The following is a 25,436-nucleotide window of genomic DNA, read 5'->3' on the forward strand; positions in this document are numbered from 1 at the left end:
GCCCACTTTTTTCGGTCTGGCTGGTCATTAAGTGTGTTTGGTTTGATAATTTATGCCATCTGATTTCGGTACCCTGATTATTAAGTCAACTTGGTTTTAAAAGAAAGTTGGTTAATAAACTAAACTCTGTGTTTTGTCTGAAACTAAACTATGTGTTTTGAGATTTACTAGATTAGGGCTTCGTTGTTATCGTTCTTGACTATGTAACTTTGCCGCCTCCGCTAATCTTACTCTGCAACACACAATGGTTACCTATCAACGCTTGGTTTTCCCCATCGTTCAACATATTCATCTTAATTCCACCAATAAATGTTATTCTCATTTAACCCAATAACGATGCCGACCTATCTGTTTCCTTCACGTTAAACCTATACTTAAGAGATGGTTGAGAGTAGGATGAGTCTTCACAACCCGGCTGGATCTTTGTTCGGTGCCCAAGCTTAATAAGGTTCTCATTGGATTGGATTTGCCATTGATGAAGGTAAAGACGAAGCTCCTTAATGATGGTGATGATGATCTTGTGGTCTTTGCTCCTCTCGGGTGTGGGAAACCCACATTGGCTACTAAGCTTTGCCATGATGAAGAGATCAAAGGTTTTGAAAGTCTTCTTTTTTTTTCACTATTTCTCTTGAATTTGTATTTCTGGTTTTTCATTTAGTTTCCATTAATTTGCAGAGAAGTTCACGTATATCTTCTTCTGCGTCGTTTTAAGTGTTCTACCTTTAGGACCATTGTACAGACTTTACTCCATCACGGAGGTTACGAAGCACCAGAAGGATTCTGAAGCAGTTGATGGCTTAAGGAAGCTGATTGCGGAAGTTAAAGAAGATGGCCCTATATTGTTGTGCTGGATGATGTGTGGCTTGGAGCAGATTCCTTTCTTCAGAAGGTTCAGATTAACATACAGGATTTCAAGATTTTGGTGATTTCTAGGTTTGAGTTTCCGAGTTTTGGTCCCGCTTATCATTTTGAAACCTTTCGGAGAGGTGCTAGGTCCCTTCTCATTGAGCGGGCATCTCCACGTTTTTTTTTTTTGCAGGATATCACGTAAGCATGAAGATCTTATACAAAAGGTATAATAACAAACACACTTAGCTGTATCGGCAGATTCACATCTGCACTATCCAATGTTGTATGAAGAGAAGCAAATCCAAGAGATCCATGATGATGCAGATCCACAACGTCACTATAGTTTTTGCCAAATCTGCACTTAATCCTCCTTAGTCCAATATCATGCCGCACATTTAGACACATAAAAAGAAGGAGGTGCTTCTCTTTCTCTCTGTTTATACACTTGAATATGCAATAGGAGGAATAAAAAATGCCTCTTTGTTTCTATGTTATCAGAAAAGACAGAACCGTGAGCAAGTAGAGGAACAAGATCCACTTATTACTTGTTGTTCTTCTTTGATGTAGTTGAACACAGTTTTGTATGCTGGAAATGACTTTGACAGCCAGTTTCATATACACAACTTGCAAAGATTATCCAGGATTAGTTCCCACCTTGGATCATGGTAAGCTTTTGCTCTTATTCTCTGCCATTGAACCACTCTTCTAGTTAAAATTGTAGATGTATTTGGCTGTCCACTGAAAGGAATTTATTTTTATTTTGAGGGTTTACTGATTCTCATAACCTTTACAATATCTCTATGTGCTTGATGTTGGTATGTAACAGTGGCATCAAGGCTTTCGATTGCTTAATTTGTCTCTTGATATCGAAATCAAGAAAATGGTTGTTAGTTTGTCGCTATAGAAACGGGTGTATGGTCCAAAGTAGTAGCCATGGAAGAAGGGTCGTCTGCTAAATTTTATGCTGCAGTTGTTTCTTTAGGTTCTTACAAGACTGGTTTTTTTTAATTCCGGTGTTGGTGGCTGAAATAAGAATCTAAAGACCTTGGATGACATCTGCTACCTACACATTGGTTTGTTTTGGTTGGTTATAGCAGATTTGCTAATTACTTCCTACTCTTATTTTCTTATGGCTAACAGATGGTGGATACAATGCACAATTTGAACAAACTCCAGGGAGATTGTCTTTAAGAAAAAAAATTGAAGCTCAAATGCGAGTAGAAACTAGCTGTGACCGAAAGCAGAATCAATCAAGGTTTGTTAACACATAAGTCCTAGGATTGTATTGGAATCAAGTAGCATTTATTTTGTAAATATGAAATCACTCAGTTGTTGTATATGGTTTTATTGTAGGAAGAAAGATTATCCATGTGTGCTTTGGCTAGATTGATGCAGGAAAATGGGTCTTCGAAGCCAGGGTAACTGAAAAAGTCCTATAGGTTGCACTATAGAAATGATCATTGATGGAAAGGTACGTGGTGGTATTTTGTTTCTAACAGACAAATCTCTGTTCAAACGGAAGACTCAAGCTTTCGTAGTAGGCAAGTGTGATTATTGTTCTTTTTCTTTTAATTTCTTTGAGGATATAGTTTCTCCTTAAGCTCATTTTTTCTAAAGCATGTTTGATTTATTAATTGTGGGTAGGTAAAGGCCTACTAAGTGGTATTTTAAGCTGATACAATTGATCCTTCTGATGATGCTAACAAGAAGGTTGATTCAAACAATATGGACACACCCAAAGTTGCCGCTGCTGATTACAAATAAAATCCCCACGCTTGCGCGCCAATAGCAGTGTATGATTTACACCTGAATTACACTTGCTTGACAAGGTCATTGGGACAGAATCAAGTGACAAACTTATAATTGTCGACATTATTCTTATTAGTTATTAACTTTTATTTATTTATTTTTTCTTCTGAAAATTTGTATCATGTTTCCATACTAATAAGTTGTAAAAGGGTTTCTTCTGAAAATTTACGTTTGTTAGTTGTATAAACATGTTTTGGCAGCTAACAAACACTCATGAAAGGAGGAAAATGGAATCTAATGGAATTTTCTTAATCTTTTCTTTCGAATATGTTTTGCTACATGTTTAAAAAAGTATTTGACATAAGAACATATTCATATAAATTTTTTATAACCAAATAATAAATTATCGAAAGTTAAAAATGCATGTTGATTGATTTTAACGTTAAAACAAAGTTTGAACTATACATTAATTTAACCATATTCATATAAAAATCTCAAGTAAAAGAGAAAAGAATAACAGAACTTTATATAAGAATTAATTTAATTTTTTTTTATAAACTTGCTTACCAGTTTATATGTCTTTTTTATTTTGAAAAGAAAAACTGTGAATTTTAATAATTTCTAATTTGTAGTCACCAAAAACAACACCAAAGTACAATAATATCTAATAATTTATATAGTATTATCAGTCTAAGTATAAAATATGTAAACTCAAATATAAATTCTAAACTAACCTAAATTTAATTAAAATATATAGGAAAAAACCCGGGCGTAGCCCGGAAAAATCTCTAGTCTTACTAAAGACAGGGAATTCTAGGAAAATAAGTATTTTAACTTCAGTAACAAAATTTATAACAAACGCGTTGTTCCTTTCATAGCATATTATGTATTCTATGAATTTATTAATCTTAGCCTCAATTTCAGAGATTTTATCAATTTAAATTTTTATTTTGTATATTATTATCAGTCTAAATATAAATATAATTATTAGTCTTAAGTTACACTTAAATTTAGTATCATTTTCAGAAAACTGCGAACCATCACTATAAGAAAAACGACTTTTCTTAACGGACGAAAAACGTTATCTAACGATACGATAGTGGTTTATGAAGCATTGTATCATAAACATTAGATAACGGTTTTTCACACTCCTATTTTATTGTTATATATTATAGGGTTTTTTGTATGCAATTAAATATTCTTTAATAGCATGTTTTTATTGTTATTATTACATTACTGAAAAATTAAAAAAAATAGAAAAAAATATTTTTAAATTGAATTATTCATAAGCTAAAAACGATTTACATATAAAAAATAAACCAAAACTAAACCAAGCTTAAACCTAAACCTATTTGCTAACTAAACCTAATAACAAAACAACGCCGCTTTCAACCAGCTATAGACAGCAAGCTCTCCAACTAATATAATAAGCTAGATGTGCCCTTGGCATTTGCTCAGAAGAAGCCCCGGACTAAGAAGATCAAGAATAGTGGCTAATAAGAAGAAGTTATGAGGATGAGGAGAGACTCCTTCTGAGAAGGAGGGTTAGAGAAGTATGAGATTATAATAAGGTATGATGCGGTGTCGTTTTATTCATCATACTCTATTTAAGGGGGAGTGTCCCTTTAATGACGTTATCAAAGATAAGAATGAGTAGCTGCAGACCTGGATGTAATCCGAATCAGCAGCTAAAACCAATCAAATGACGTCTTGGCTTATGGGCTTTTAAATGAGGATTTGGGCTTGTGTTTGATCAAGAAAATGGCTTAAGAAGAGTGAAGAAGAAGCCTGGTCAAAATTCATAAAGAGAAGGCTGCAACCACCATTGTCTCAAACACCACCTACTTCATTTTAGTCTTTTCTTTTATGCGTTTATCTATTTCCAAGGATGTCATGCAAGCCTTGTGTCGTTGATATACCATGGATTTTACTCATTATTAGCCATGGTATATAGGTGTTTTAAGATATATTTACTACGATATAGAGTCTATTTAGAGTATTTACAGGTTCAGGGACGATTTGGAGGAAAGTGGTGATTTTGGTGTCTTTTGGAGCCCTTTGAATGCAGAGGTGCACATACGTGTCAGATGTTTAGCTATGGATGGAGACCTTACCATAGTTAAATTGAGGCTATATTTTGACACAATATAGATTTTTGAGTTAGATTTCCAATACCACTGGTCTGAGGTCAATCAGCATCATGTAGCAGAAGTTATGCTCGTTTTACTGAAGAGTGGTCAGTCTGCCTCGTGAAAGGAAGCTGTCGAGGAGATGAAAGACTGTCGATCGACGGTGCACCCTTGCCGTCGATCGATGGTGATGCCAGAACGTGGGCCAAGCATATTTCAAGACCGACTAAAGCTCAGAAGCTATACAAAGTTACCAAAATACCCATGGACGACCAGAAATCCTATTTATGTATTTCTAAGTCATTGTTGACGGCTACAAACTTTCTATTATCCTATTCTATTGTTTTCTCTTAGGTTTGGATAGAACATTAATTCTCCTTCAGAAATTGATTGGAACTCCATTAGTTTTATCACTGATTTCTTTATCTATTATATTATTCAGACTATGATTTGTGTTACTGCTTGCATGTTTGAGTAATTCATCTTGTTAGGTTTAGGTATTTCATGAGATTAATGTCAAACTTATAATCAATTAGGATTGCTAGAATATCTATAGATCTCTACATCAGGGTGATTTGTAATACTAGGATTTGGAATAGTTAGAATAGCACGACAGTGTGACTAATTGTTTGAACCTAGAATCATCGGATAGTTGAGAGGCACGAAAGTGCAATCAATTAACCGAACCCAAACTCTGATGGATTAGATACCTAGGCGCATACGAGAGTTGGTCTAGGAATCTAGTTGAACTTAATTGATTATGTCGTTAATGCTTGTCTAAGGAAGCATCGATCAACGCTTTGGCTATAGCATCGTCGACGCTCGATCCATGTCAACAAGCGACAGCTGAGACTGGACTTAGACATCTGATTAGTAATTACCTGCGAAAGCTGGATTGCTTACTTATTAAAATCGAGTTCTAGAATTGAATCTATAAACCATTAGCATCGTTGAATTGTAGTTTTGAATCTCTTGATTGATAAATCCCTAAGTCTAGTGCTTTCATCTTATTGTTTACAAACCTCAATCCCCGAACAACTGCCTTGTTCAACCCTGTTCTATTTATTTAGTGCTTATTAAACTATTTGCCTAGCTTAACCTCTTATTTGAGTGAGTAAAATCACTCCTTAGGGTAATTTAAGTGATATCAGTCATTTCCAAGATAGACATGCAAGCCTTGTTTGTTTCTTATTTAAATCCATTGTATGTTTCATTTCAGATCATTTAACCATTTTAAATAAAATCATCTTTTATCTTGTTGAGTCTTTTGTTCGTACGAACATCGTATTTCTGTTGCGAGGTGTGTGAACCCGAGCAACAAATCCTCCTAGGTCATCTTGGTGCGTCATATCCTCGGGCTTAGGAGCGGGCAAATCAAAGCCCTTCTACAACCGTTGTGTGACCCTTCGTTCCACCTTCCTTTGATCGAGTATTCGATTCAAAGTCTATCCATTTACCAACCATCAAGTGCCGATTCCCGGGAGGGTTTTCGTTAGGCATAGACAAGGATCCTACAGAACTAGTCAGCTATGCGGAAAGCGAATGTCACGTTTGTTTCAATGCAAATGAAATGATACCTTCATCTCCAAAAGAACAACTTAGCGAGGAACCACAAGTCTTAAGCTTGGATAATATATGTATGGTGGATGGATCATGGACCTATACAGACCAGTTTAGTGAATGCCGATGGATTGAACTTATGGGGACGTGAAATTTAAGAAGTCGAAAGGCTGCTTTGAAAACATAATTAGAAGCAATGTGATGGCTATGGTAAGCATGATCCAATATTCGACATGTCAGAATTTTAGGATATATTGTAAAAACATGATTGCAATGATAAAGAAGCCTCAAGCATAGCCAACTTTGCAACAGAATTGGAGGCCGCAATAAAAACTCTTTAGCTATGTTTCTCGGACTTTAAGATCTCTCAAATCCCAAAAGCGCAAAATAGAATTTCTGATTCTTTAGCTAAAACTGCAAGGTGTTTTCATAAAGAGAGCCATGTTTATTATTGATCCAAAAAAAAACCATGTTTTATTAGTTGTTTTATTCTGGTATGATTATTCAGCCCACCTCAAATTTGAGTAATATAGTAGCATGTTGTTGTAAAAAAATTACCTATATAATTTAGTTTAATAAAGCTAATATTATCATCCACCTTTGAGCATTTGTTTTGATTAATGAGAATATGAGACCATGGGTTTCTTTTTTTTTCTACTAAAATAGTCAGTTTCACAGCAACTTTAAGGAAAAATAGAAAATTTGACAGCAACTTAATAATCATATTCAAATATATATAAATATTCAAGGAACACAAACCCGACCACGTACAACCACATTAAGGAGGAAAATACAATAAACTTTCTTTCATTAATAATTTCATTTAAATAGCTTGAAAAACGAAGAGTATCTTTCAGATATAAATTCCATTTCAATCTGCATATAATTCAAGGATCCAAAAAGAGTAAGCGCCGTAAATGATATTTGGGATGTTAAAACCTGCTTTCATAGCCAAAACTTCGAATTCTTCTTTGGTTCTCTCTTTGCCTCCCTGTGTTGCACACATTATTCCCACGTCGTAGAACAGTGAATTTTTGGTTGCTAGATCGGTTTCAGATATTTCTCGCGGCATTATATATTCAATTATAATGACTTTGCCATTTTTTGGTAATGCTTTCTTACAGTTTTTTAATATCGCCACACATTGGTCATCGTTCCAATCGTGAAGTATCCACTTAATCATGCAAAATAAAAATACTTTGATTAGTATTGTTATATTTCAATTATTGATAATTTATTCTATGATTTTCTTCTGATTTTGTTATCGAAGAGCTTTAAACGTATTTATTGCGAAATAGTTAGGTTTTACCTTCATGAATATGGCTTGACCCCGTGGAATTGCATCAAACATGTCACCACCAACGTGTTCTACACCTGCAAATAGTTGACTTTGTCACCATGGGGATTCAACGTAGCCTTCTTAAATTCCAGCGATCGTTTTTAGAATCAAAAAGGTCGGTAAGTTGTTTTTAAGTGGTTGTGAACTATATAAATACTTTTACTTCAAATTATCTAGTCAAATTGTCTATGTGGTATTTATTTTAGTTTTATTCTACGTAATCTTTTTAAAATTGATACTTTATTGAATAATTAAAGTGCGTTATTTGTTTACCTAATGATTTACAAAAAAAATGTTTTGAGAAATTCCCTATGATAACTATTTTTAGTTTATTTTCAGAAAATAACCCTCAAAAAGAAAAATGATCAAAAAAGTTTTATTAAAGGGTAAAACAATATTTATACCCTATAATTAATTAATCTAGACGTAGGGTTTAGAGTTAATGTGTGACATTTTGAGGATAAGGTTTCAAATTTTTGAAAAATTAAAAAAATGTTAAAATTTTAAAATAAAAATTGGTTATTTTGATCATTTTTTCTCTTTGAAAGCTATTTTTGTGACAAATTTTTTTAAAAAAAAAACTATTTGAGAGAATTATCCGATTGTTTTTCTCTTTTAGTTTTAATTTACTGTTATATCTTATTAAAAAAATTAATACACAGTACTCATTAAATTATATATCGCTATGGTAACAATGAGTTAATAATAAATAAAAATAACTAAATTCGTGGCTTATAATTATAGAAAATAGTTACCTTTGATTTTGGGAGCTTCTGAAACGACGTGAGGCAAGTCAAAGTTAACACCTTTAAGTTGTGGGAGCCTGGAGAGAATTAAAGCAAGATTTGCACCTAAGCCACCTCCAACATCTACCAAAACTCCACCACTAAGACTATTGAACCCGTTGTAAGTCTTTAGTATCTTCTTCATTACTATTGATGTGTGGTTAAGCATTGCCTCGTGAAACTCAGCCCGTATATTTTCATTCTTCTCCATATCCTTAAAGATCAAATCCCCATATACTCTCTCGTACGGCCGTGCTCCACCCTCCAGTATTGACGCCGTGAGTTGAGAGCTTTTCTCGCCAAAAAATAACCAAGAAAATTACTAATAAGTTTACCAGATTTTTCTTCTTGCCTTTTACCATACGTATATAGAGCATGTCACAGTGTGGGTTTCTTTAACCAGTACAAAGCCGAATTTAAAAGTTGGGAACATGTCACTGGCAACTAAATTTCGATAGAATTGCATGCAGACATGTTTGCCTAGCTATAGCATGTGACTAAATGAAGAAAAAATTGTATACGTAATTATTTTCGCTCTATCTTTGTGTAAATATTGATATTTATTATCTTTAACTGAATATTTTTTTTCTCAAATACTATAGAAACTTATAACTTAAATCGAAATCCACAAGGACCACAACCAGAGAGATATTATTCAACTTTGGTAAGTAAAATTTTATGTGTATAATACTTGTTAAATAAGATATTACGTGTCTAATTCTTTCATCAGCTTCATGAATTTGTCTATCATCAAAAAGTAGTGTTTTCTACCTTTATAACATAAATAGTGAAAATAATATCAAATGATAGGTTGAATAAATTTTTCATATTATTGTTAGTATCTATTTTAAAGAGATAAAAAATAAAAACAACGATTTGACTGATAAAATAAAATTTCCATTTATCCAAATAAACACAATAATGAGGACGTAGGGACAAAAACTCGACTAACCGGTGCTTATTACTCCTAAGCAATCTCTCATCTCAAATCATATTAGGTGTTTTCCTGCACCATGTGCAGTGATAATTTTTTTAAAGTTAAATTATATTTAAAATAAAATTTATTAATATTATATATTTTATTATTTTTGACTAATATTTAATATAAAATTGATTATTTAAGCATAAAATTAAGAAAAAAAATAATTTTGTTTATTTTAAATTACATTTAGTAATATATATGTAATATATTTAAAATTCGAATCTTAGATAAATTTTTTATCTATTTATTTTGGTTAAATGCATTAAATCAACGTGTATAAAATTACTAAAAAATCATATAAAAATTGTATAGTTATTAAAAATTATAACTAAATAATATTTATAAAATTTGTAGATATTTATAAAAAGAAACTAATAAAATTACGATTAACAATTTATTAATATTTTTAAAAACATGTAGAAAATTTTGAAAATATTAGTAATAAAAATTATATAATTATAAAAATACAATTAAATAATATATTTCGAAACTATAATGCATATTTTAATATATTTATTTTAGTGATGATTTATGAATTATTACCATATTTTAAGAAGTTTACCAAAAATATAAATCAACATTAAATGTAATGTATTAATTATTGCTATATTCTATAAAGTTTACCAAAAAATATATGTCTGTAATATAAGTCATGTCATCAATCTTGTTAGTCATGTCATCATTGTTTTTGTAAAAATGATTATAGAGAACACATGTAGCAAAATTACTTCGCAAATATAGTCTAGGGGATGATCCCACTTGCAATTTCGGAAAAGAGCACTTCAAAAACAGAAATATGTTCTATATGGACCGACAATACGTTTACGATGTTGGAAATTATTCAAGAAAATATAATTTTGGATGTTCGTTCATATGTGAAAGATGTTTTCTTGGAATTTTAAGATATTTTCTCTCAAAAGTAAGTCAAGTTTTGTGTAGAAAATATAAACCCCATGGTAGTTTAGATTTTTTTTAATTCGAATATGTAACATAAAATTTGAGTAAGTGCTAATTATTCTTGCCAAAATAAACTTTGTATTCTAACACTATGTTGCTTTATAGCAAGGATAAACCACCCCACCCATATCTAGTTTTTTTTAATGAGATTTTTTTAAAAAAATCCAGGGTGGTTTTTGCAAATTTTGTAATTCGCATCCGTGACACAAAAGAAAACCATATATAAGAGTTTATTTAATATACTCATACCACATATCGCCTTCAAATTTGGGGTTGGTAAAACGCACAGTAGACGCCAAAGAAAATCTATCTTCATCTTTAATAAGTTTCCTTCCGGCTTTTCCCAGTCCGTAAACTCTAAATTCTCTTTCTTCTTTGTCATTCACCAATCTACAAGTACATACCGAATAAGCAGAAAGGAGACGTAGTAACCGATCAATCATCATGGGAGCATCAGGATTTCTTGCAGCGACTTTGGAAGCTAAATCCAAGGGTGAGAGATGGGTTCCCAAAGGTCCGGCCTTGGCAATAATCTCCAATAAATCCAGTTCTATTGCAGTTTTTATAGCGTAAGGGACGATACGAAGACCGATTAGTTGCATGGCTAGTAACATATCTTCTTCATCTTCATCTAGGGGAATTTGTGTTGAATTCATATTTAGGATATTCTTTGAATGAGGATTGTGATGTAAAATGAAGGAGAGGAGAAAGGTTATTTATTTTGTGCAAATCGCTTCGTAACGGCCTTTTAAAGAGTACTGCAATTAAGAAATCTTAAACATGCTGACACATGTATTTTAATTTAAGAGTATGAAGTATTTTGGCAGATTCGCTATCAACGGCGTGGAAGGTGATCTCTATGATGTTATTGTTTTTTTTTTGCGAAATTTGCCAAAACAGAATTTAAATTCAGCTTTTTTTTTGGTATAAAACTTTTTTTGTCCATTTTTTATCTCTTTTACTTTTTTTTCATTTTTACAACTTAATGAAATAAATAATTTTATGACTCAAAAAATTATAAAAAAAATCGAAACAATTGATGAAACACCCATATACACTAACTGGTATTTTTTTAGTTGAAAACTTATTAAATTAAATTTTAAATTATATTCTACGAAAAATAAATTTTATCTTCTACGAAAAATTGGTTAGAAGAAATTGAATTTCAGATTAAACAAATTCATTTATATTTTTTAGAATGTACAATTTACTTTTAATTAAATTTGTAAACATGATAAATGTGAATTCTACCAGTTGTAAAGATAGCTATATTTTTGGTAAATGCAGTTTCTACTTTATGAGATATTCTAAAATTTCATGAATGTGAAATCTAGATTCAATTCAGACGGCTACATGTGGTAAAATCTGCTTATGAAACTTTTTGTCTTGCTTCTATGCATGCATTGTATAAGGCACATTGTACGAATAAGAATAACAATATTTTTGAAAATATGGTAAGTTCAGTTACAATATATTCTAAGAATATTTGGAAATCTTTTTACTTTCCTAAAACGTGTTTCAGCTATTTTTCATGCCAAACCTAAAATTAAAAATAATTTTCAATTATTTATTTTGATTTATTTTCTAAAATTCGATTTTTTTTTAAAAAAGTTGTTTTATTTTAAATTATTTTTTAATAATATATGTAGATATTTAAAATTATAATCTTAGATATATTTTCATTTATTTATTTTTATTATGATATATTAAATCCGAATGTACAAAATTAAAAAAATGATAATTTTTTTTATAATCATCAAAAAAGAAAACTAAACAGAATTGATATATTATATTGATTTGGGGATTATTTATTTATTTTTCTTTGTTTTATTTTAAATTTTTTTAATTAGATTTTAATTCAATTTTTTTGTTTTCTTTTTCTTTTTGGGTCAAAATTTGTTTTTGTTTTTAATTGATATATAAAAGTGAGTTTTAATAGTTAATTGATAAAGTAAGAGTAAGATTGGGGATTTTAAAAAGTATTATTTTAAATGGACTGATTTAGGTTGCTTTCATACTAAAGGCACAAAGAGATTGTTGTTTTGTTTTATTTTGGCAAATTTTCCTTGTTTTTATTCTAAACAGCTTGTAGGTTTGGTTTAACCATATATATTTAACTATACGGTTATCGTTGACAAAAAAAAAATTATACGATATTATCATGATTTTTAACTTAAAATGATTGGTGGTATCGTCCCAGATTTAACTATCAATATTGATCGATTTTCAATATTAACTAAAGAAGTAACTGTAGTGCTGACTAGTATTACTATTATCTGATCAATAGAAAAATCATATCTTGTCTGGGTTTTCAATTTTTAAATGTAAAAAAAAAAAGAAAAAAAAAACAAGCGGACGCGTTTGTTTTGTTTGGATCATATAAGTTCACAAGAAAATCGAGTATTAAAAAGTACTTTGTCAGCGTAGCATGGGGGAACTTTCATCTTTATGCAGGTTTTGAAATAGCTAGGAGGTGTGATTCTCGACTATTCGAGAAAAAAACATGATTTCAGTGACATCCTTGATTCTGTCAAACAAAGTGTCAATACTCTGTGGCTTGGTAACCAAGAGAATGATAAATGAATTAATGAGTGGGAATAATGATTTTCTTATCATTATTTACAATTTACACTATTTATAAGAAATATTTGTTCTTATGATTCCTTTACATTCCTTAACATTTAAGGAATAATAGACTACAATTATTCTTTATCAAATTAGAAGATGAATAGTTTTTCCTTTTATTTTATTCTTTTCATCTTTTTCCTTCTTATATTTCATATTTTTTTAATGGTTACTAGTTTGTTTTGCAAAAATGTTATTTTAGAATTTTTTTTGTTTTAACAAACAGTATTATTTTGTATTTATAATGCAAAATGTCAAATAAAAAATGGAAAATTTTAAGTTTAGCACCATTTTTTGTACCTCAATTCATGTTTATCTTTATTAAAGAAATATTTTCACAAATATTTTCTCCATTGAAGAGGGAATGACCCTTCTATCATTCTTTTAAAGATATTTAAATATGAATAATTATTTAAATAAATAATACTAAAATTAAAAAAAAAGTTTTTTATAATTTTCGAATTATACGTCTTCGAACAGGAACATTTTTTTCAAAAAAAAATTCAATTTATTTTTGAAATTCGAAACAAATCCATAAAAAATATTTTGACTAAATATTATAGTAATTTTAGAAAAATACATAAAAAGTCCCCCCAAACTGGTTTTAGTTTTCAAACCCAAAATAAAAAAAAAAACTCCAGTGATTATGGCCTTTAAAAAGTTGAAATGTCATATTTGTTTTTTTTTTTTGTATCCTTTCCTTGTTGGCCAACCAGACAAGTATTCTTTATACCAGAACGTATCTAACTGGTTTATGTTTGAACTTGAGCATGTCAACCAAACATAAACATGTAAACTGTAAACACTTTTTCCATCGGATTTTTCAAACAATTAAAAATATTGAAAACGGTGATTACTTTCTTTTTGTATACACTAAAATTTTTATACATCACTTATCCTCTAAATCGTATTTGGTTCTTTTCGATATGATTTGTTTATAAAATTTACTTTGTAACTAAATCAGGGTGATGGAAGATGAATACTATTGCATTTGCGCGCTTATTACTGGTTATTCCGCATCCGCAGTCATCACTTCAGTCTCCACTGCGAGCTCTATCAAAGTAACAAATTATATTAACAAATTAAAAGTAAATTTTACAAAAATCATAATTTGCATGACTCTATCAAAGAGATCTTCAAGATCTATGGAAATTATATAAACAAAGACAAAAGAGAAAAGTAAACAGAGCAAAAATTTCTTATGTCGAGTTTCTATTTTATCGAATATCTAGAATTCTGTAAAGTTACAAATTAAAAATTTTATTTAATTGGCCGTAAATAAAACCTACATTTCTCACCAAAGACTCGCTCAAAAGTTACAACACATACCTTACCTTTCTCCTTGTTTCTCTCTTCCCCACTGACATTACCTTTCCCACACGCAACCTAAGAACAAATCCTTTTTTTATTCCTCAAGCAATCTACGAAACCAATCACAATATTGCTAATACGACCGTTTTAACTCCACAGTCTTCAACATGTCTATGTCTATGCCCACGACCGAAACAAACAATATTAAACCAGTCCGCAATCTCGTTTCAACGCCGGTCACAATTTTTTTGACCGGTGGTCTTCTCATCATTCTCACCAGTTTCTTCTCCTTCTTCTTCTGTGGATCTTTTCTCAAGAAACTCTTAAACATTTGGAACAACCTTAGAAACCGAAACCGTCCTAGTAACCTAATCCAACCCTCTATTCCCCCTGAACATGTTGGCCTTGGCTCCAAGATCATTCAATCCTTCCCTGAGTTTCCATATTCGGTGAAAGATCGTGGGATGGATCAGTGTTCTATTTGTTTGATAGACTTTATAGATGATGACACCATGAGGCTCATTTCTACTTGTAATCACTTCTTTCACACAATTTGCATTGATCTTTGGTTTGAGTCACACAAGACTTGCCCGGTGTGCCGACGCCAGCTTGATGTAGAACAGACCACACAAGAAGAGCAGCCGGCTATTCCTGAAATTGACTTAGTTACATCTGAAAGCCATGAAGAGCGTTTGTCCCGCGACACTTTGACAATCATCGTTCACGAGGAGCATCCTACGACTACAACTATTGGTATTAATTTAGACCAAACAGACGAGATAGAAAACTATGAAAGGCGAGTGAAAGAGCCGAATTTGCGGTTTTGGAGGTCACATTCTACTGGACATTCTATTGTTGTTAAAACCGAAACCGAACAATCAGCAGAAGAAAAGGAAAAGGAAGAATTTAATATACATATTGAGATCTCTGGAGAATGTCAATTTGAAGATCACATGAGAAATTTACCGAACAGAAATCTGTATTGTGTTAGGGGAACTTATTCAGTAGGATAGAACCTAAGAATGTGAAATGGGTTGGCTAATATATCATTTACTGGATCCAACAATGAAATTGTGTTCTCTTGTCTTAAAGGTCCAATATTATAATTCTTTTGTATACCATAGGTTAAGGTATTATAGATTGTAGTAATGTCTATACTCAAATATATGTACTTGAAAACAAACCAGAGGTGTACTTGATAGAAAACCGGTGTTAATGCGATGGGTGTCAATTTTATAGATATTAATTATTTGGAAAATATGAGAGTATTCTAAAGTAGAGAGAGAGCAGTGACGATATATTTTTATTTACAAGTTGTCTAAATTTTGAAAATAGAACAGGCCAAAGCACATATGACGACGGCATCGGAAATGCAAGATGAATCGGCGGAGTTGATCGAAAGAAGAAAGCAGTCGTCGCTAGCCCTCTCCATCTGATGCGTCAAACCTCTTCTGCTCAGGTACATTATTGAAACCGTTAAATAAAGAAGCATCTGACAAGTTGTATTTGGGTGGGATCTTGATTACATTCACTTTCATCAGCTTCAACTTTGAATATTTGCTCGCTCTGTGCATGCCCAGTTGGAAAAGCTCCCAAAGAATATTTTGGGCATTAAACTACTTTTGGGTGTTTTCGTTTAAGTTAATACTAGATTTTGATCCGCGCTTTCAAAGCGCGGAATCGATTCTTTTTAAAATTTAATTTAAATTAATAAATATTTGTCTAATCTATATTTTAATAGATTTTTTATTTGTTTATAGTCAATTTTTATAATATTGTCTTCTTTATTTTTTTAATTATTATTAAAATCAAAATGTTTGTTTGTGAAATAATTAATTAGTTAAAAGATTATAAAATGGTAAACTCCTACTCAATAACTTTAATCATATTGTGATGATATATTTGGTAGGTTATTTATTTATAATTTTGACTTATTAAATAAATATTATATATTATATGAAAAATGTAATAGACATTACATTTTTCATTCTACATATTTTTAATTAATGCATAAATTTTAAATTATAATAACAGAAATATTTAATAATAGGAAACCGGTGCTGCCTATTTATAATATTGATCGGATTCAAAGCGAGGTGTTAGGTTTTAGGAGAAACTTGGGGGATCTTTTCCTTAAAATTGAATCTCTCTATATTTTAAGATTAATTTTGGGAAAATTCAGTTACCATGTCAAACAGTTAAAAAATTTTCTGCGTGTTCCTCAAGTTGGGGGATTTTCTTTTTATTTGATTTGATTCCGTAAATCTCTGAGTAAATGAGATTTAAAACGACTTAATGGGCTTAAAAATGACAATGTAAGTAGTAAATTGGTTGGGCTTTTCATTTTTGAAAAATATTTAAAGCAATTGAAAAAAGAAATTGAATGTTTTGTAATTAATAGAAAAATTCAGGGGTAGATTCATAAGAAGTATTCTGCTTTAATAGTATAGATGTCACACACCAAAGACCTAGCCACCTAGGTTTAAGTCCCAGAATGTTCGTTGGCACAAACTCGACTGAAAGGAGAGGTTGTGAACACAAACTCGTAACGTAATTGGTTAATGGGGAGAAAGCGGGCCGATCAAATTCTATTGAGCCTGACTCATAGTGATCATTTATCAAAGAATGACATATTATTTTTCCAAAAAGTAGATCCGACGTTTTTCTCTGAATCGATTTTTTGATTTATTTTTCGAACTACTTTGGCTCTTCTGGGTGAGATCATTTGGCGTGTCGATGATGATAGCTCTCCAATAGTTGCATTTTCCTTTGTTAATTTTTGGTTTTTAGTTTTTGTTAATCTGTTTAAGGTTCGGTTGTTCGGTTTAAGATCGTTTTTTACATCAGTTTAGGATCGGCTTTATTTTTTTACGTCAAATAGCCATTTTATTATTTAACTTTGAAGTTGTCTAGATAGCAAGACCAGAATAAAACAACCAACAAAACATAGAACCAACAAAACATAGGTTCTATGACAAGATCTACTTATCTTAGCTAAAAATATGCAGTTCTATTTTGTCTCCTTAGCTTGGAATATGACAAATCCTGGAAGCTTGGAATCTTTTCTTCAGTCTTTGTATCTCTTCCAGTTTAGTTGAGAAATTCAGACATGTCTCTGGATCTCTTAATATCGCTATTACATTCATGCAGTCTATCGTAAATTACTGACAAGTTGAATTGTGCAACATGCTTTTTATATATCTCCATTTCACTAGATCTATTCTATTAAAAAAAAAAATTAGGTCTCCTTAGTTTGAAAAATATTTACCATAGTGCCATTTCATTTAAAGTTTAATTAAAAATATATAGTAATTATTTGAAATATCCATACACGATGTTTCCCTTTTTCTTCATTGAATATTGCTGTGGTAAAGTCTGAGATTTGTGGAATTCTTTTGGTACAGTGGTTTGACCAAGAGTTTATTAATACTTCTACTCTAAGATGTTTGAGTTGTTCAGGGGATGCAGTCATACGTGAATCTTCGTAAAGCAGGTAGAACTGTCGGTTGTAGAACCGTGTGAAAAAATTTTCATACTAATTTGAAATAACGTAATTATCAATTGTTAAAAAAGTCTGAGACTTATGAAATCATACTTTAGTAAGGAAACATTATATATGTGGGAACCAAAATTCACACCACTTTCGTCCCTTCCTTTCTTCATTTGTTTTTTGGTTGGTCAAGGTAGTTGCTTGTTTCGCCTCTTATTCGGAGAAAGATGATCAAACACAAGTAGTAAGTTTCACTAATAAGATACAAAGACTTACTGCCTCGCTCGTTGTCACCTATATATATATTGAAGTTCTATTTCCGTGATTGGAGAAAAGTCAAGAAACCCTAACTTTCTCTGAGGTCCCGGATTTTCTGCGAGAGCCAACGACAAGTGACAAATAAATGCGGAAATTATGAAAACACAATAAAACAAATATATAGAAAAAGCAAATCTTATTTTGAATCCACGTAAAGGCGTTAAGATCATTACAAAAGATTATAAAAGCTTTGGCCGCAAGAGATGTCAGCGAGTTACCTAGTTCTAGCCACCTAAAGCCTTAAACCTAGTTATGTTGCAGCTTGATAACAACAAACGAAAAAACATGAAAAAAGGTTTTGTTGATTTTCTGACTGAACCTTATGAAAGGCTGCCTGCATACCCTTTCGAGGATCAACCCGAACGTAGTTCAACTGAAAGAGTCGAACAAGAGATTGAACTGCATGTGCGAGTTCGTCTAGTGATTGAGTGCCAGTCATAGAAACATAACATGTCGAGAATAATGCCTAAAGTTTCTAAGTGCAGAGAGGTATAAGAGTCTCAAAAAACTTGTCCTTGCGCCTCTTGTCTTCGCGTCCCTTATATACTCCTCCCAGGTCGGTTTGAGCTTTTCTTTTTCTGCCCTTGGGTCGAGTTTACCTTCTCGCCAAAATATTTCATTTTCCAATCTTTATGATTATCCATTGAAACTTGACATTTATCTTCAAACTTGACATTTATCTCTTCTCGCGAATATTTGATAAACCACCATAGTGACTTTTGGCCGATTCTCGTAAAAAAATGTAAGTGGGATTTTGCCGCGTTTTAGACCTTTTGGGTCGTTTTCGACTAAAACATTTTTACGATTTCTTTCGGAAGAATTGTGTTTAGTACACCGTCTGTTTTACGAAATAACGTAAATCAATCGTATAGCAAAGATAACAATGGCGTTAAGTTAACTGTTATCGTTTTATACGATCGATCCAAACTTTATACAAGAAAATAAGTCTTCGTCGTTTTTATCGTAAAGTTTCAATGGTAATTCCGATCGAGACAAAACAAGAGACAGTTTGACCGAGATTCAAAGGAGGGAGTTCCGGAGACAAGAATGCATGGTGTTGGACTGATACAAATCGCCTGATGAATAATTGGACAAGACTGATCCAACTCGCCATTGGGCGAGTTGGATGTCGTCTAACTTGCCCGATGGCGGGTCGGACAAGTCTGGTTTGGTTTCTTCGGTGCTCAAGAATCTTATGTCCGTATTTTTATTTTCTTTTTAGAAACTGTTTTCGGGAACTTTTCGACATTGATTTCGTCGTTACCCTTTTTGACCCCAACAGTTATCCCCCTAACACGTAAGTTTCGAGTTTGATTCTTGCGTGAGGTTAGGCAAGTTAGGAAAGTTAGGCGGAACTAATGGTAGAAAATGGTCTGCTCACTCTACTAAGAGTGGAAGGCGATAAGATTGGGGCTGCGCCTTGTCAAGGCTTCCTACGTACTCTTGTCAAAGAGATCAAGCCTTTCATAGTTCGTCTTAGAGTTAAGGTTCTTATAACCTGTTTTCTAGTAAGACCTTTGTGGTCTAGTTGTGTGTCATGTAGAGATTATCGGGTATGTTGCTGCCAATGCATTTTATGCTGAACCTTTGTCGGCCTCGTGACTAGCCTTCATGGCCGTTTGCTTTGGCCTAGTGTCGCTGCATTTATGTTTTTGGGACTAGCCACATGTGGCTTGAAATCCATGCCGCTTGGCGGCTTCTTTTTATTGAGTTGAGTTTTCCTTTTTAAGAGCATGTTTGTATTCGTATGAATGTAAAGGGAAGATTCTGAGTTTTCATCTCATATTCTAACTCTTTGATAGATCATCGTATTCGTTGTTTGTTTTAGGCAAATAAATTCAAAACTTTTAATTTTGCGAAGATTCGTAAACGTTGGAATATACGAAGAGACAACTTTTGGGATATCTTATCGTTAAATACCATGCCTTAAGATGTTAGAGACCAATGTGATGGGTTTAGGATAAGACCTAGGTTTACCGTCTGTGTTAGGGTGTGCGATGACCACTTTGAATTATGTATCCCATATGCGATTTCAAACTGATGCATACCAATTTAAAATCCACGATAGGTTCTCGGCTTGTATGACTTGTCTGGTAAGAATCGAGCATCTCTCCAACGACAATTTTTTAACTCAAGAGAATGCTGACTAAAATTTCAGATTTCTTTTATAGCGCTATTATCCTTGTGTCAGATGTCAAAGAGCTATCTCTATGAGATTGCTAAGTCTGTTTAGGACGTTAAGAGTTTGTTGTGATCAGCAACAAACGTAATGGTAGATATTAACATTTTTGAGTCTTCGCGAAGAATATGTGTTTGAGGAGATGTTAGTGCGTATGACTGTTTGGTCTTCTAAGAAGGTGTCTTTATCGAGGAATGTAATTTTGTCGAAAAACGGTTCTTCAGGCGTCTGCGACGTCTCGTGATGCTGAAGATTGTTTTTTTTGTATGCCGCATTTCATTCTTGAAATGTTTGCGGGCTTGAAGATGTTTCACGATATTGCAAGGGTTTAGTATTAACCCTGCATCGGATGTTCGCAGCCAAAATTTGAGTTCATGTTTGGATGTTAAGGATTTTGATTTATGATAGAGGAATTAGGACCAAGGGGTCGCTTAGATCTTTCCCTGGGAAGAAGCGTTTTCCTTCACTATGCTTTGTGAAGAGTTAGCCTCCAGAGATTTATTTCGTGTATTTTTAAGGATGCTTCGTATAGCTCTTGAAGTTTTGTTACGAATGTTTCCTTACATGCCGCGTTTTTTGGATAAAACGTTGCGGGCTTAAAGTGAATCGTAGAGTATATGGAACTTGATCGATTGTTGACGAGTTCAAGTTTTCGTTAACCGTTTGGTTGTTAGGACTGAATCTCGTTGTAAAGTCTTTATCATATGATTTCCGTTTCTGGGTTATACGATAATAATTTGCGTAATTATCACTTGGTGTTTTAGACAAATCGCGGATTGTTATTTAGCGTTTAAGTGATCGGATGGAGCGGTGGTTGCTCAAATGTTTTAGCTTGGCATGAAGGATGTGTTCAGCCGCATAGCCGATGACGTAGCAGGTCAATGATTAGCCAATTGCACTTTCGGGTTAACACGAAGGTCATGTTAGAGTAGAATTGTCCTAAAGGGGACCCCAAATTCTGGTTCAGACTTTTACTGGAAGGCGTAATTGGCCGAGGGCCAAAGAGCGTTAGTCGAGATTGATAGGTCAAGTATGCCGGGGTTGTTCGATTTTCCGCTTTAGGATTAAGTTACGATGAATGTTTCGTATAATTTTATCTATAGTCGTATGAAAATTGTTTCGTTTTTGTCTGAGGAATATGAAGCCTAAGAGGTTTGATACAGAGTATGTGCGGAGTCAGTTGTGGGATTATTGCCTGCTCAGATGTGACCGAGGAGAATGAAAGGCAGAAGCCAGCGAGCCGTAGGGCTAAAAATAAGATCTATAAGATTATAGTGCGAAGAGATACAGTTTATATTGGTTGTCCAATTTTGGATCATACAGCTTTGTTTTTGCGATACGAAAAATACTTTTTTGTAAAATCTTGTTTGTTTACTTTCGAAAGTTACTTCGTATGACTTGATCTGATTGTACGAAGGATTTTTCGAGTAAGTAACGGGCAACCGGTTTTATGAAGATAATAAACTGATGCTATGTATGGACATGTCAAAGTAGTGTTGTTTCCGCAGATTTTACGAGAAACGTTTCTACTCTGATTTCGATCTTTGGTGAAAGTTGCTTGGAGTTACTCATGGAGTGTTACCAAAGTTTATTTCGCTATGATCAAGTCGCAGGATGTTTTTCGTAGGCTTCTGAGAGGATTCTCATGACACATTAGTTTCTGGAACAAATTGGTCAACCAACGGTAGATCTAGTCAATGAGCGGGGAGAAAGCGTTCCCTTTGTTGTGCTCCCTGCTACTTTTATTCTCGATTTTTCTTTGTTGCAAATGTTTTCGATTCCTTTTCGTGACTCACTTGGTTAAACAGAAACTGAAAGCAATGCTTTGATGCTTGAAGATTTCTCGTATGATTTTTTATTTTTATACGAAACTCATTTAATTAAGGCGAAAAGGTCTTCAAGACTTTGGCTAATCGTCGAGTTTTAGTTTGATATTTGTACAGGTTTGCTAAACGCATTATTGTGACAAGAAATGCTGTAAAGTCCTCGAGATTATGTTCATGATGGTTTCGATATGTTGCTAGCGTTTAGACGAATCTTAGATTGTCGCTTGCCCTTTTAAGACGATTTTAATGAGGCATCGCATTGCCTAAGTGTTTTTCTGCTTGTTGCAGCGAGAGTTTTCTTTGTCAAAATCCGTTTTTGTTTTCCTGATGCTGAGGTAAAAAGTTTTTGAAGTATGGAAGTATACGAGTATAGTATACGTATACTGGTTTGGTTGCTTCAGTGCTCGGGAATTGTCTGTTCGAGAGATTGAATGATCCCTTCCGAGGAGCTTGTCGTGTAATAGTCTTAAAATACAAAGTTTTAGTTTTCCGTGTTCTCAGAAACTTTCCGACATTGATTTCGTCGTTATCGATTTTGACCCCAACCAAATAGCATAGGCAACACATGATATAATATGCTACCTATACAAAATCACATGCTTAGTAACATATTTTATATATCTTCTCTAGACATCATATTATTTTAGAACACACTTAAGTGAAAACGTTATAATTTAATTGGTTCACTATTTCACAATGCTGACTCAGCTATTTCACAATGGTGACATGGCTTTTATTATTAACCATCCCTAAACCGTTTATAATTTTGCGCAATTACCTTCCTTAAACTGTTTTTAATTACAGCTTTAAATCAATCTTGGTTTCTCATTAATCTATTCTCTAGTTATGCTAATCAAACCTCTCTCGGTTAGTATCCTCGAATATCGGTTTTATACCTAATGTTGGGGTCAAAATCGGTTACGACGGAATCAACGTCGGAAACTTTCCCGGAAATATCGTATTTGAAAAAGAGAAATAAAATTCAAAAGAATAGAGAAGTGTGAAAACCAAAAATCAAGTTCGTAAAAATTCCGAAAAGGGTTCACACAATAAGTCTTTGAGAAAGCTTACTCGAGGCCTCAGATAATGGATCCCAGACAACGAAACACCCATGGACCGGATGCACCGACCAACTCGCCCGTTCGGCGAGTTGGATTGAGCAAGCCGTCCAACTCGCCAAATGGGCGAGTTGGACAGACCATGCCGTCTAACTCGCCGAACGGGCGAGTTGGATCAAGAAAGCTGTCCAACTCACCCGTTCGGCTAGTTGGACCAAACATGCAGTCCAACTCACCCGTTTGGCGAGTTGGATCAATCTGCCTGCCTTCGTCCCGTCCTTGTAGCTACCCCCTTCAGGATTAGATCAAACCTGCTCTTGTTGCATCTCGATCGGAGTCACCGTTGGAAATTTGCGATTTGAAAACCGCAAGAACTCAATCTCTTGATTAATATTCGGATTGATCGTATAAAACGGCATCGTTTAGCTGAACACCCCGAATCCACTTGTATTCAATCCACTTGTATTCTTATCCATCTTATTGTTCATCATTATATCAACGTTTATTATCAATAAAAACACTTTTTTTATCTTCAGATCACTACTTGTTTAACACATTTGCGATTCTAACCTTAATTTGGATCCCATGTTCTATGACCCTTTATCTTGTCGCATCAGCCTAATATTTCAAGGCAAGTGAGTTCCAAAAACGAAATCAAACTAATTTTTGTCTGGTTAAATTAGGCGAGAGTTTAACCGACCTAAAGAAACCGACAATTGAATAACCTAATAACTAGGCCCAACCTAAATGATCGCGTGTAGTTAAGGAAGAATGGTTTAATAAGAGAACTGTAGAAGACCTTTATTCTAATAAAATTGTTATTCTAACATATTGTTGCCTAACTGGTGCGTAGTGGTAAGAACTAAACAAGTCGAGTACATTTCCATTTCTTAATTTACTTTTCCTTTGCTATAATATCACCGTCGTTGCTTCTACGAAAGATAGATACATATCACAAGTGGTCAAAGTGCACATCATTGCAAAGTAGTAGTTTGAACGCCATGTTGAATGGCATGATTATGCATTGTTTCGGTCCTCCTTTTTGCCATATATTTGATTAACTTTCGCTTATTACTTCTAAGATATAGATTTACTATTTCTTATAGAAATTTAGATTCTCAAAACTACATCAGGAAACCTACATTTTTTTCTTTTTACGTATTCTATCTTTTCAAACTTATTTGCTTGCTATAAAATTATGCATTTTCTAACAATAACCATCTTTTATTTTCATTTTAATAACTTTAATACTAACTGGTGACCCTCCCCTGAATACGTCATAGTTGGGTCGTGTTGGTTTGATGGTCGCTAGCGTCAGCGACCAACTTCAGCGACCAAACGCTGTTCGTTTATCGGTCGTGAGTTCAGCGACTGATCTCAGCGACCAAACGCTTGCGATCAGCGATTTAAAATTTTGAACGCTAGAAATTTCAGCGGCGCGACCAAAATCGTGCGACTAGAAAAAAAAAATTCAAAAAGATAAAACTACCCTAAATATATTTACAGAAATACATTGCCACTAACCCTAAGACAAACTCAGGCAAAAAAAAAAAATCACAAGAAACTTCTCTCTCCGATCTATTTTCTGGCCACACATAAACACCTCTGCTCAAGCTCTCTCTCACTCCGATCTATTTCCGGCGGCTACAAGGAACTTCTCTGCTCAAGGTCCTCTCTCTGTCTCTCTGTCTCTCTGTCTGTCTCTCTCTCTCTCTCTCTCTCTCTCTCTCTCTCTGTCTCTCTGTCTCTCTCTCTCTGTCTCTCTCTCTCTCTCTCTCTCTCTCTCTCTCTCTCTCTCTCTCTCTCTCTCTCTTTCTCTCTCTCTCTCTCTCTCCGATCTATATCTCGGCGGCGGCTTCAGGGAACTTCTCTGCTCAAGGTCCTCTCTCTCTCTCTCTGTCTCTCTCGCTCTGTCTCTCTCTCTCTCTCTCTCTCTCTCTCTCTCTCTCTCTCTCTCTCTCTGTCTCTCTCGCTCTGTCTCTCGCTCTGTCTCTCTCTCTCTCTCTGTTCTCTCTCTGTCTCTCTCTCTCTCTCTCTCTCTCTCTCTTCTCTCTCTCTCTCTCTCTCTCTCTCTCTCTCTCTCTCTCTCTCTCTCTCTCTCTCTCTCTCTCTCTCTCTCTCTCTCTCTCTCTCTTTCTCTCTCCGATCTATTTCCGGCGGCTACAGGGAACTTCTCTACTCAAGGTCCTCTCTCGCTCTGTCTCTTCTCTCTCTCTCTCTCCTCCTTCTCTCTCTCTCTTCTCTCCTTCTCTTCTCTCTCTCTCTCTCTCTTCCTCTCT

At 33.6% G+C, this 25,436-nt stretch overlaps 2 protein-coding genes across 2 annotated transcripts; one reads left to right on the forward strand and one right to left on the reverse strand.

Annotated features, from left to right (window-relative positions):
- Window positions 1–6,988: 6,988 nt before the first annotated feature.
- LOC106418880 (caffeic acid 3-O-methyltransferase) lies at window positions 6,989–11,033 on the reverse strand. Its single transcript, XM_013859618.3, has 4 exons — window positions 10,600–11,033; window positions 8,382–8,701; window positions 7,597–7,661; window positions 6,989–7,461 (listed from the first exon to the last, which is right to left on the reverse strand). Exons 1-4 carry the CDS (start codon window positions 11,004–11,006, stop codon window positions 7,159–7,161), a joined length of 1,095 nt encoding a protein of 364 aa, XP_013715072.1. The 5' UTR covers window positions 11,007–11,033; the 3' UTR covers window positions 6,989–7,158.
- A 2,837-nt stretch (window positions 11,034–13,870) lies between these two features.
- Window positions 13,871–15,472, forward strand: LOC106418816 (RING-H2 finger protein ATL81). Its single transcript, XM_022690722.2, has one exon. It carries the CDS (start codon window positions 14,454–14,456, stop codon window positions 15,297–15,299), a length of 846 nt encoding a protein of 281 aa, XP_022546443.2. The 5' UTR covers window positions 13,871–14,453; the 3' UTR covers window positions 15,300–15,472.
- Window positions 15,473–25,436: the final 9,964 nt, after the last annotated feature.

The sequence above is a fragment of the Brassica napus genome, chromosome A8 (assembly GCF_020379485.1).
Source record: "Brassica napus cultivar Da-Ae chromosome A8, Da-Ae, whole genome shotgun sequence".
Classification (NCBI taxonomy): Eukaryota; Viridiplantae; Streptophyta; class Magnoliopsida; order Brassicales; family Brassicaceae; genus Brassica; species Brassica napus.

Excerpts from the sequence above, each read along its gene's own strand:
- LOC106418816 (XM_022690722.2), top strand. The coding sequence starts at position 14,454 with ATGTCTATGTCTATGCCCACGACCGAAACAAACAATATTAAACCAGTC.
- LOC106418880 (XM_013859618.3), bottom strand. The coding sequence starts at position 11,006 with ATGAATTCAACACAAATTCCCCTAGATGAAGATGAAGAAGATATGTTA. Across the intron at positions 8,702-10,599 it reads AAATTTGAAGGCGATATGTG|CTCTCAACTCACGGCGTCAA; the intron begins GTATGAGTATAT and ends TGGCGAGAAAAG. Across the intron at positions 7,662-8,381 it reads AGAAGCTCCCAAAATCAAAG|GTGTAGAACACGTTGGTGGT; the intron begins GTAACTATTTTC and ends AACTATTTGCAG.